At 33.2% G+C, this 13,792-nt stretch overlaps 1 protein-coding gene across 1 annotated transcript; it reads left to right on the top strand.

Moving 5' to 3' along the window:
- Nucleotides 1–235: 235 nt before the first annotated feature.
- Nucleotides 236–1,187, top strand: LOC120014214. The gene is made up of 3 exons (XM_038866133.1): nt 236–304; nt 386–478; nt 609–1,187. The coding sequence occupies exons 1-3, from the start codon at nt 236–238 to the stop codon at nt 1,185–1,187; spliced, it is 741 nt and encodes a 246-aa protein (XP_038722061.1).
- The last annotated feature ends 12,605 nt before the right edge of the window (nt 1,188–13,792 follow it).

The raw sequence follows: 13,792 nt of genomic DNA, 5'->3' as shown, positions 1-13,792 counted from the left end.
GCAACTTAGGCAGTTGCCTAAGGCCCCATTAAGAAAAATTATTTGAATAAGGCTTAAACCCTAAATCCAAACGTATTAAAGTATGTTTTTTTTTTTGGCTTTCTCAACTCTATCTTCAACGGCTCTATGTGTTTAACGTTCAAATTTTAACGATTATAATTTTTTCTATTATAAGTAGAGATGTTCTCCACTTCTTCCATTCTCTTTATCTTATTTTCATCATTTCAGAGAAAAAATGAATTTGGATCAGTTACGAAGTTGGGCTGAAGATCTACAATTGTCAAGTGGTTCTAGTGACGGTCAAGTAAATATACATATTTTTTTACTTTTTCATAAAATATTTTTATTAATTGCATATTATAAGGTGAATATCTATTGTTAGCAGGATGATATTTTCATAAAACAAGAAGACGAACTTGTGGAAGAAAGTGAAGACAATATAGACGTTGATGTTACAAATGAATTTTTTGCTAACATGGTATGATGATCTGTGATTTACCACGAAATTTCTTGGCTTCAAGATTCAATTTTAGGGTAAAATTTTACACATTAGCATTTAATTCCTGACCTAACTTTCTTAATTTCTATATTAATTACTATATCCTCAGGTATTCGAATCGCATCAATCCTTAATTGATTGGGTTCAAGACACTGGACGTAATTTGGGATTTATCATTGTCATTAAAAGGTCAGAGATTGGTGGATTCGAAAAGAGACCCAAATTACAGTTACATTGTGATCACGGTGGCACATACAAAAATAAGACGATGTCGACAAAATTTATCGGCGCCAAAAACATATATTGTCCTTTCAAACTGAAAGGAGTGAAATTGAAAACAGATGACGATTGGATGTTAAGGGTGCTATGTGGAAAGTATAACAATGCCGCGACATTATTTATGGAGGGACACCCGTATGTCAGTCAATTATCTGCTGTTGAAAATGCGATTCCAGTAGATATGTCAAAGGATTTCGTGAAGGCTAGAAATATCTTGAATTTGTTGAAGAACCGTGATCCCGACAATGCATCCACAATTGATACTATATACAATGCACGCAAGAAGATTCGGGCGACGAAGAAAGATGATAGATTTGAAATACAGATTCTTATGAGCTTCCTACACGAGTCTAGGTACATTTTCTATCATCGTACCATAAGCCCACGAGATTGCAATACATGTAAATGATGGTCGACGTATACCACTTGCTTCTATTGATGCATTTTGGAGGAAACTTGATTTGTCGCCATATGTTTCTCTACTCAATGGTGACATTGATTATGCCGTCGAGGTACAAATGTTCACAGAACAATTTAAGAAGTAGTCCAGGCCGGGTAAATTCAGTCTACTAAGGAAGTCGAGGGAGATAATCAAACCGTCTACAACTTCTATTCAAGAATCATCTGTTAAGACAAATACTCGTGAACGTCCACCAACGAAGAACAGGGTGGTGAATACCAAGCAAAAGGCAGTTATTCATGATCAATAACCAAATAGACACAGTTATTCATACGAACGCCCCATCTTAAAGCAAAAGGCAGTTATTCAAGATAAAGAACTAAGTAGGCACAGTTATACATAAGAAACGCCCTACCTCGAACTTGAAGTCAGGCACATCAACTCAGGGAAATTTGTCTGCATGCGGATTCATTAAGCATGATTTTCTCCATAGCCAGGAACCAACGAGACACAGTAGCTGCTCTCTCTCTATAATACATCATTGCTTCCTACACAAATGAGTTCAAGGTCTGAAAGGATAAACTACTCCGTAGATGGCTATGTTCGTCAATCTCCACCTATATTGCAAAATTACATTAACCAAGTAGAAGATGTAATACCTAATGGAAATTGCGACTTTCGAGCAATAGTTGTCTATCTTCGTCTTGGCGAAGATGCATGGGCTACCATCCGGTATAACTTGAAAGAAGAGTTGAACACATGTTGGGATCAATATGTTGTAATATTTGGTAGTAAAGAGCGAGCATACCATATTCAAAACTCATTGAACTTCTTTGCAACAGATATAGGAGCACCAGTTGAGCACTAGATGACAATGTCAGACATGGTTCTCTTGATTGCTTCGAGGTATAATGTCATACTACACGTTCTTAGTCAGTTACAGAGCTTGACATATTTGCCACTTCAATCAATTCCTCCACCGTTATATCAACATGTTGCTATAGCTATTGGGCACATAAATAATAATCATTATGTCCGGATTGCGTTGACGAAGGGTTACCCGATGCCTCCCATTATGTATCAATGGAAACACTTTCGGTATGATTGTGCAGCTACATGGGCTACGCCTTATATGGAACAACTTGGTGCGTTCATGTAGCATACTCGTTCTAGGTTCCCTTCTGAAACTATTGCGTTAGAAGATTAGGGATGTAACATGTATTAATGCAATTCAATAAAATAATTATTTTATTTTATTAAAGGAAATAATTTTTAGAGAACTTTATTTGCCAAATAATTTCGAATTTGCATTTATCAATCCATGTCAAATTGACATGGGCCCCACTGATAAACAAAGGAAGAAGTGGCATGGTTTGTCATTCAAACAGAAAAAAAAATTTAAAAATAAAAAAAAATGTCTGTAAAAGTGAAACATTATAATGGGGTCTCTGACAGGGGTGCATCTACCGAAAATGAGGTTTGAATACCAAAATCCATATTATATATGTGTATGTATATAAAAACCTTTAAAATATTACTTTTTAAAAGGCTATTTATGTAGTTGTATAGTAATAGAACTTAGATAATTGTTTTTTTGTCCTTATCCTCAAAAGTCAAATATTCTCTCTCAAATCGTATTTCTCAACTCTTCTTCTTCTTCAACGTCTCTACCTCTCTCTTAATCTCTTCTCTCTTTGAAATCTCCATTAACAAGTACTGAAGACCTCTTTGCCTCTCTAATTTTTATTTTCTGCAAGTTAACTCGTCATTGGCAACTCCAAATTGTGATAGTGACTCGTGTGGGAGTGTTCATCATAACCGGTAAGTCTAATTTTATTTATATTCTACCTAGATTTGAGGCATTCAAACCCAACGACCCTTTTGAAGTTTTTCATTTAATTTGTTGTATTTTTTTTTGCGGCAAACACGTAGGTAGTGCGGTGTGATGCAGTCGTACGGACACTAAGGGCTAAGGCAATGCAATATGACACTTTGGTGTAACCCACAGATCTCAGCCTCTCTGGTTTTATCATTCTAACCCAAAATCCCTAAATTATTTTGGTTGTTTGTATTGTGTTGTGTTCTTGGCTTACTGTTTGAATCATTTTTAAATTTAAAAATAAATAATGTCTAATAGAAAATATGAATATGGATATGAAAATTTTTTAGGCCCTAATTTTTCTTTTGCCTTAGGCCCCCAAGTTGTTTGATACGACCCTAGATCAAGTCAGTGAGGTAGTAGGCTTAAAAACGATGCAGGTGGATGCAATGTGAGGAAGGTTAGACTATGACCGTGGCGGGAATTGGAGTGAGGGTCAGTTGTTCAAGGCGGAAATCTGATGGTGGACTATAAAAGAGAGGCTTTTTGAAAAATGAGGGTTAATTTCTTAAGGTGTTTGCCATTGAGTTTGACCTACCATCTATTTAAAATACATTCTTCTTGATATTTGATGGCATAAAAAAATCCAAAACATTAGCATAAATACATTATAATATTGAAGTTGATGAAACAAAAGACCATAAACAATATGACATAATTTCTATTAAAGTCGTGTCCGACAAGTCTTTAAGGAATAGAAATCATCTATTACTGAATCTAAGTTCACTTTATTGGCAAGTTCTCGTTCAATGTAAAGAACCATGCAATCTACAAGAAAATCATCATTCATTTTATTGTGAAGTTATGTTGTTACTTTTACGAGGTAACTAATTTTTGACATAATTCGAAAAGTGTAGAAACAGTTTGAAACTCAATATTAAGTATTACATCATATGGATAATGTTCCAACTCACATCTCATGACATGAATTTCTTGTGAACTAAAATCTTGAGGATAAAATTTGCTTGATAGATTGCATATCTTCAATGTTAAATGCTTTGAATCACTTGGATCCAAAGCAGAGCTGAGAGTAAAAAGTTCTACTGATTTCTCGTTGAAGATACTATTTAACGCCGTCAACTAAAAGTCAATTACCTTATCAAAAACATCGAAGTGATAATGGTTTTAAACTATAATAGGGTCTTGTCGTTCCCAAGAATGACGCACTCTATAACGATCACCCATATCAAGAATATCAATGTCATGTTGGGTACAAAATAATTTTATTCTCTCAAATAATGTTTGTCTTAATTTCAAAAGAATATTTTTTGTTGCTGAAATTAATCTCAAAGCATTCAAGATATCCAAATATTTACGTTATAAAGTTTGACAAAGTAGATATGTGATTCTCATGATTTTATCAATCAAATGCAAGACAAATATGAACTTAAAGGTCATAATTGCTGTATAAACACCACTAGCTTCCCCACGTAAAGAGCCAAATTTCTCATTATTACTAAGATTTTTAAATGTGAAAAGAATTATCAAATGCAAGGCATTTCCTTGGCTACTGCCACTAATGCTAATTGTAGTCGATTGGTAAAACAATGAACATAATATGCGTATGGACAATCTTTGAGAAATAATGTTTGAAGTCCATTCCAGGCACTCCGCATATTATTAGCATCGTCATAGCCTTGACCACACATCATATGAACATGGAGATTGTAGCTTGTAATAATATCAGAAAGCTCAAATTGATGCTATAATTAATAAAATAATAGTTGGTGAAAAGAAGTTATTTAAATCAATAACATGGAGATTGTACCTTGTAAGAATATTAAAACTTTCTTTTTTCAAAATAACTAGAGCAGTACCACTAACACCAATAATTTCAAAGAAGTGCTCAATTAAAATGCCCTCACGATTAATAAATCTTAACACAATTTTCATTTTCTCTCTTTTAGATTTATCTTACTATTCATCAACAAAAATACAAAAACTTGCATCCCCAATTTCCTCACGAATCATCGTTAAAGATTTCCTTCTGCATTTGTGGACTTGTATATTTGACATTTTGAGGGACATTCTCCAATAAAACCTCTGCAATGTCTTTATTTAAGACATCCATCATTTGTAGCATTTCAAGAAAATTTTCTCAATTTAATGAATGAGGGGATTCATCATGACCTCTAAAAACACACCCCTGAAATGCAAGCTAATGAATACTCTGAATTGTTGTCTTTAGGAGCAAGTAGTTAAAGTAGAGACAAACTAATGAGGATCCCACATCGAAAGATAGTGTGTTTGGAGTCCAGCTTGTAAAGGAGTACAAACCTCCTATTGTCAACCTGGGATTTCACAAATGCTATGAATGATCCGCAAATGCTTCACAGGATCAGTTTAGAGTTGAGTATACATTTCTCTATCTAGTAACTAAACACTATAGTCATGATAACTTTACAGAAAGTTTATTATTGCTATGATTTATCGTAGATATTATAGGGCAAATAGTTAACGTTGGACATTTGCAACAAGTTTACACCAACAATAAGATGATTAACTTGAGGAAACTAGGGTTTGAAGATGAAAAGTTATTATCATGTTACCTGATTGCAATTAAATTTATCATGTTCCCTTCATTAATTAATTGCTTTGTAAATTAATTTGTTTATAAATCTGTTGCAAAGGCTCAATACAATGTCAATCACACTCTGGGAACAAGTGGCAACAAAAGAAATTTAACAAATTCCATTAAATTTTATTAACCTGACAAACTTAGGCAGCAACAGAAATTTACATGCAACGCAAAGCTTCGGGACATAAATGTCATTGATGGATGGTGATATCCTGCATGTCCAGTCTGTGGAGGTACTATAAAACTATGGAAACATTCCAATGTGTGCTCAGGATGTGGTGTAGTTCATCAAAAACTACTTTCATGGTGAGCTAAGTTTTTATCATCAAAATAACTATATCAATAGATGAAATCTTTCATAATTAGATGTATACTGATATTTAATTGACTTTTTGTCTAAACAAGCTACATACTTAATGTCACTATGATAGATGAGACAACGTATATGTTATTTACTATTTTTGGAAGATAGGCAAAAAAATTGGTTGGAATATGAGTGTCTCAATAACGTCAATAAAAGATTTAGATCGCTATGTATTGTCTCAGATTGTTGTTGATGTGTTCCATCTTCAATGTACTTTTCAAGTGATGATCAACACAACCAATAGAAGAATGAGATCCATATGTTTCAAAGTTTCAAGCATATATAATGAAGACATGTTAAATCAAGATATATCATAAGAAGTAATTAGTGGCCTTGATTATAGAGAAAGGGATTCCAAGATGATTTGACTACACAAATGTCTTCTCAAAAGTCAGAAATCTCTTATATTAGTTCAAGAAAAAAGATTATTGATTTAGAGATAGATATCCAAGTTCACACTCCGCAAAAATCAAGACCAAATTTCTAGAGCCCATGTTCTTGGAATATTACCTCAAGAAATTCTGATCATTCACTTTCTGATGATGAGCTTTTATTTGCTTCACTAAAATGAAAGGTAAAGAAAGAAAAGAGATCTGAAAGTATTAATGAATATATACGTCTTTAAAATCACTATTTTTTTTTATCTCTGTTTTATCTTTATTTTTGTTATTAAAGTATCTGATATTAATGTTAGTTGGGATGTTAATAAATATTGTTTTATTGCATATGTAGCAAGACAATAGTCTTACAAGAGCCTACAGAAGAATCGAGCAAAAAGAAAAAAAATCACCTGATGGAAAAGAATTGAATTTACGCAATCATAATGTCTAGACAAGGACAACAAACCCATTCCTATTTTAAAAGAAGTAATGATTAACAAGAAATCAACCTCAAAATAAAGAGGTATACGTATGTTTGTAGAGCCAAAATTGTGCAACCACTCAACAACATAGATCTCTTCCTAGTATTCAAGAAAAAATGGTTATTTCCCATGCTTCCAGGAAGATGCTAATGCAAGAATTGGCAGAGGCATTTCTTTTCCCCAATCCAACATATAACATTATACACAAAGTTTACGAGTGCGACAACGTTATTATCACCATTGATATATGACTATGCAACAGGCAACAAATATATAACATAAGCTTTGGTGACCAATAACATAGAAGAAGAAGAAGAAGAATGTGCTGTAGAAAGAATGTTCAACATGATGAAGACAAGATTTGGGCGCGAAATAAATGATTTAAACTTCAGACACATCATGTACTATCAAGACACTTTAAACACATGTGTGAGGTTGAATCTCAAAAGAAGGATGACATGATCAATGGACTTATCAACGTTCTCAATTCTTTAAAAGCTGAGAAGGAAATGGAGAAGAACTCACATATCACATGTAGGTCATCAACACAGAGAGAGAACAAGCAATAAATGATGAGAAAGCCTCAACAATGAGAATGCAAACTTGAGGTCAGATTCAACAAGTTTAGTGGCAGAAATGGAGAGTCTAAGGAGGAAGCTAAGAAGACTACTACATATTACAACAATTTTCATGTGGTGAATAACAGACAAATTTCTACATCATATGTTTTAAGCATATAATACTCTTCTTAAACTTCCATGAGTGCAGATGTCTACAGGGAAGAACTGCAGTGGGACAAATACAACACAATAACTTACAAAAATTTTGAATATCAAAAAACAATAAGCTTCAACTCTCAAAGTATTCATTGTCGTTCTCTGTATTTTGTGCATGGAGGTTACTAGCAAAAATCCCTGTTAGTAGTAATGGAAACTCTTAAAGTATTCATTGTCATTCTCTATATTTTGTGATGGAGGTTACTAGTAAAAATCCCTGTAAGAAATAATGGAAATGAATATTTTTGAATTCCTGTTTTATTAATTACAACTAATGAAAATCCCGCGCGATGTGCGGGTTTATTTTTTTAATTTTTTTTCTTAGTTTTATAGATGTTATAATGTTTTCTTTCAATTTATTTGGTCAATTTTCACACTATGATATGAAGAAAAGTAATTATTGTGAGTGTCGAATTGATTGTTAATAATTATTTATGAGAATTGGTATTATACTAATTAAATCTATTTACAATATACTATTATTTTCCGTAATTGGAAAAAATTTGCATTATTCATCAAATTTGATTGGATTTTTTTTTATTGTAATACACATGGTTTTCAATAATAAGCTAATTTTTTAAGCAACATGTTATTTAAAATTTTAAATGCATTTCTTTTAGTGATTAAGACAAATTTTTTTGTAATTTATACAACTCTAACCCTATGTTACACCTTATACCTTCTATTTTTAGCTCTATATTTCCTTGAATGTATTTCTTTGAACCATTCCAATGTCATTTTCCATGTTCAGTATGTATTTCTTTAAACCATTCCAATGTCATTTTCCATGTTCAGTGACCCTATGTTACACCTTATACCTTCTATTTTTAGCTCTATATTTCCTTGAATGTATTTCTTTGAACCATTCCAATGTCATTTTTCATGTTCAGTGCATAGTAAAACAATCGGGATGTTCTTGTAATTTGTTCTCGTTCTGTTAATGTTCTTCTACATTCTTTTATTATTTTCATCCCATCAACAGTATCCATGAAAATTTACAAAAATATAGATTCAAACACAACTATGCCAATATCACACAGAGAGAGGGTGGACCCTCCATGAACTATGTTTCCATTGTAGAGTATTCAAGAGAGCCGTGATAAAACTAATGGATTACCAACAACATTGTGCATCTTACCATTTAACTTCGTCTTCTGAAAAACATATATAAGTGTTTCCATTGTAAAGTATTCAAGAGAGCCGTGATAAAACTAATGGATTACCAATAACATTGTGCATCTTACCATTCAACTTTGTCTTCTGAAAAACATATATAAGGGGAAGTTTCCTTTTCAGTAGCTAAGAACTCTCACTCATCTTATTTACCTTAACAAATCCAAGCACATACACCACCTTTTTTTAAAACTTAAAATCATGGACAGAATCATCTTTCAGGATTTTGATACTCTTTTCTTTCAAGCAAAAAATACAAAGATTTTATGTCCATCTTGTTCCCCTTGACCCCCTCCCATGCTGCTTGTTCTGCCTCTATTTTCTTGTACAAATATTAATTCTGCATTGTTAACATTCTTGGTAATAATTACCTGAAAAAGAAATTGTTTTTAAATATTAGATTCATATACTGATTCCCAATGTTGCAACTATGGATATATTGAGATTCCCATAAACACTGCAGAAATATTGTCAGGTTGAATGTCTGGTAGGTTTGCACTTTAGAGTCAATTTCTTTAGGGTAATTAAAAAAGAAAAATTAATAATGTAATAGGAATTTAACCTTGGTGTTCTTGCAGAACTTAAGATCACTCCAGTAATACTCATCAATGACATTGTCAAGCCTTCTAGCGGGGTTCATGTACACTGCACCATTTGACGACGTGAATAATAGATGATATTCATAAATAAAAGCATCAAGTCCTTGAGACAAATCAATAATGTAATAGGAATTTAACCTTGGTGTTCTTGCAGAACTTAAGATCACTCCAGTAATACTCATCAATGACATTGTCAAGCCTTCTAGCGGGGTTCATGTACACTGCACCATTTGACGACGTGAATAATAGATGATATTCATAAATAAAAGCATCAAGTCATTGAGACAAATCAATAATAGATGATATTAGAAAATTTACAGAATGTTGATAACATAATTAAATATACATATTCTATTTGAGCAACTGATGCAGAGACTCAAATTCAATTTCATGACATTGCATGTAATCTAAGCCCCTGTCCCATGTCATTCATAAAATTTTTGTGGAAGCGGGAGCAATACATGACTATGCCTTGAAATATACGAAAACACTACTTAAGAGATGAAAAATAGAAGAATTAAACATGTGAAACTATATTAGGACCAAAAGGCATAGTCTATATACCTTGCGCATACCTACACATTATGTATATTGAAAATGCTTCCACATCTGCATCATCTAATGAATAAGAGGACCAACTATGAAGTAGTATTGCAAACATTTTCGGGGACATTATTGATCAAACAAAGTTCAACTTTGCATTACAGAATTACCAACCAAAGCAATTGAATTTTACACACATGCACAAAAGAAGCATAGCCATTTCGATATTAAATTTTTAGAGAAAGATAACAGGAACTTATATGATGTCTTAATACAGAAACCATGAACTATGTAAAAACATCTAGTATTCATAGTAAACCATTTTCCTTCAAATCTTGGACAGAATAATCCTTCAGGAAATATTCTTTCCTTTCAAATCAAAAATATAAATATTTTAGGTCTACCTCTTTCTCCTTGGCCCTCTCATGCTACTTGTTCTGTTCAAAATCAGCCCACAATAAAACGAATTAAAAACTTAGCATGTCATGCTTTAGAATTGATAAAACAAACCACAGCAGTAACAAACTTACAATGTCATGAAGAGTTTGAACCAGGGACTCGCAGGCCCCTTAACCTCCTCTCTTCGGCTCATTTTTTTCTCCCTAGAGGACCGTGATTACACCTTTGATTTCCCATTGACAACCAACAACTCCTCAGAAACATAATCCAATTCTATTAATTGAGAGTCAGTTGCAGAGTTACCAACAACAAAGACAACTACAAAACCCATATTAAGGACTTACTCCCAATATGATGATATAAAAAACCTAGAAGTAGCATATGTCGCATTTACCACTCAGAGGAGAAATACTTGTAGAATGCTCCTACTATGTTGTAGTTTCATAAATAGTCAGAATACACCAGTACCTAAAAAACACCAGACTAAATGAATATAGACTCAAGTCAGTCCACATTATCGATCTAGTTAGCTAAATACATTGCAGAAACAAACTAAGAAAGTTATCTAACTCAAACTAAGATATGATTGACACTAAGAGGGAAAGGGGATATACTTCTGCAGCATCTCACTCCACATAATCTTCCTCGTCCCATTCTAGGCATATATAAACAATTGTTTCATTTCATAAAATGCATACAAAAACCAATTTCAAATGAACTGAAACGGGCATTTGTTGTAAACACAACTTACCAAAATTAATTCAAACAGCCATTTTTGGATCACTGTTCCTGTAGCATTTCATTTTCCTGTTAGAATGTGATATGAACCTTGCATGAGAAAAAGTCATCAGTAAGATTCCATGCGAAAAGATAAAAAAAAATATTGGTGTCTACAAAACACGGACTCCATTCCCAATTTGATATAATTTGGGGATTTATTTTTTTTTCCAAAAACCAACATATATTAACAGGGAAAAAAGCTCAGAAAGTTTTTTTGAAAAATACTTCTCTATCCATGCATACACAACCATGCACCCCTTCATGAAGGTAAGAAAAGCTAAAACCCTTCAATGCAAAGCCATCCAGAGACCATCCATCGATTGATGAAATAAAACTCAGAGGCAACCAAGAATTTCAGATTAGTTGCAGATATATTCAAAAATTCAGGTAACCAATATCCAAAAGTAACTTAGGAAACAAAAAAAAAAAGGAGAGTACACATGAGCATGTAGGTGAGTAGGTCAAAGACTTGCAGGCCAAACTCTTTGACCAAACTAACATGTAGAACAAAATCAAGAAAAAACCGAAGAAAACTAACAGAGCATCACCTGTAAAAACCAGAAACAACAATAAACATGTATGAAACCTGTTGTGGATTTTTTTTAAATTTACATTTAGTCAACATACATAAGAAGATTTACAAACCATTTTCTTCTGAACAGACAAAGAAGATGCAGCCGATCACGCAGTGATAGGAACTATTATTAGACCTATAAGGTAACAAATTGTTGTCAGTCCTGTAAGTAATTCAAGAATGGTAAATATTGCTGCCAAGCCTACCTCTTCAACACTTTTTTATTCAATGTCAATACTTATCATTTCTTCTAACCGACTGTTAGCACTAAATTTTGAAATATAAAATAGGATAAAAACTCAAAGGGAAGGTCGGTTAAGAAAGGTTGGCCCATGGAATGCAAAGCTAGTATTGCTTGCATCAGTGCATCAAATGTAAACATCATCACAACACAACACACCTGTTACCAGAAGAGGGACGTAGAGAGGAAGATCGAAAAATTCCGATACCTGCAATTGAAGAAAATAAAAATGGGTGAGTGAATTATTGTTAAGAAGGCTTGACAATTATTCTCCGCTACAGAAGGAATTAGAGAAAATACACCCAAATCTAGCGATGTCGTGGACTAAAGAAATAAAACCCGAAACACCCGTTACCAAAAGAGGGACGCACCTGCAAGAGTTGAGGATCGGAAGGGACTCGCGGGATCAGAAACAAAGATTTCAAGCAAAAGAAATACCCAAATCTAGCGATGTCATGAACAGAACGGAGGAAATAAATTGAGGAGGAAATCAAGGATCACCCAGATGAAATACATGAACCCAGATCAAATCGAACCAAAGCAAGAAAGGTGAATCTGAAATTGAGTTTTTAACGTCTGCGAAGAGGAATTAGCAAACAGAAGAGTCGTGAAAACTTCAATACTTCATACTTACTCGCCCAGAGGAAATACATGAACCCAGATCAAATCGAGCCAGAGCAAGAAAGGTGAATCTGAATCTGGGAGGATATCACATACATGAATCTGAGAAGAGGAAATAAATGCATATTTATGAAATTGAGTTTTTAACGTCTGCGAAGAAGATTTAGCCAACAGAAGAGTCGTGAAAACTTCAATACTTCATACTTGCTCAAATTTAATTCAATTCAATCAAAATTTAAATATAAAATCATATATCATATACATCATATCATATACATCGTATCATATCATATCATATCATATACATCATATACATCATATACATTATATAAAACCTGAATATTGAAATGCTTTTAGAGGCTCCGCGTCAGCTTTTGCATGCAACGAACAGTTGCCAAATGGAAATTGCTTTAAAATTTAGTTGAATAAAATTAAATTAAATTTAGGTCTAAAGTATTTTTGTGAGAGACGCGTTTGATCCTTTGAACCACTTAAAACAAACACAAATTGGTAGAATGGAAGCAATTGCTTTAATGGATCTGCAATACTTATTAGGTTTTATTATTTGTAAGCATGGTCTAGGTAAACACAAGTCAATATAAAATAAAATTAATCATGATAATATAGATTTTCTGGGAAATTAACATCTACACTACGTACTTGCTGGCAGACCTTAAATGTCATGGAATTTTAAAGTTGAAATTATTGACTCATTATTGCATTTTAATGTGGCAAGTGGTGATATGTCTTCACATCCTCCCCTTTATTTCTAGATTTATGAACAATGTGCTTGCAATTGGAGGATAGAATCAAGGGATCAAAACATATTGGGACAACTTGCTTTTCAAAGGAATTGAAAGCCTGGCAGTGCTGAGACATTTGCATCATATTACCATATAGAATGTGGAGGGTCTTGAAAAGTAATTAGTTTTGAAGATAATCGAAGAACCTTGAATGATAATACTAGACATGAATTATTAAAGTTTTTTGTGAATTGTGAATGTTAGGAGATACAAATTTTGTCTGATGTTATGCCATTGAGGAGTTATCTCCATGCCCTTCCTTATAAGTTAGAAAAAATCATTGTCATATATTAATATGATGCAAATGTCCGGTATCAATGTTTGTTTAGAATCTTTAACCCTACTTTGGTTTTCAGTGAAAAAGGGCAGAGCCTTCCTGTTAACTCATGGTAATATGCCATGAATATCATGATGACGCCTAA

The sequence above is a fragment of the Tripterygium wilfordii genome, chromosome 14, assembly GCF_013401445.1.
Source record: "Tripterygium wilfordii isolate XIE 37 chromosome 14, ASM1340144v1, whole genome shotgun sequence".
NCBI classification, from domain to species: Eukaryota; Viridiplantae; Streptophyta; class Magnoliopsida; order Celastrales; family Celastraceae; genus Tripterygium; species Tripterygium wilfordii.
The sequence above is the reverse complement of the archived record's forward strand: the minus strand, read 5'-3'. Positions and strand labels throughout refer to the sequence as shown.

Bases quoted from the DNA above. Each gene is read 5' to 3' on its own strand.
- LOC120014214 (XM_038866133.1), top strand. From the start codon at position 236: ATGAATTTGGATCAGTTACGAAGTTGGGCTGAAGATCTACAATTGTCA. The intron at 305-385 runs GTAAATATACAT...TATTGTTAGCAG, and splicing joins GTGGTTCTAGTGACGGTCAA to GATGATATTTTCATAAAACA. The intron at 479-608 runs GTATGATGATCT...CTATATCCTCAG, and splicing joins ATGAATTTTTTGCTAACATG to GTATTCGAATCGCATCAATC.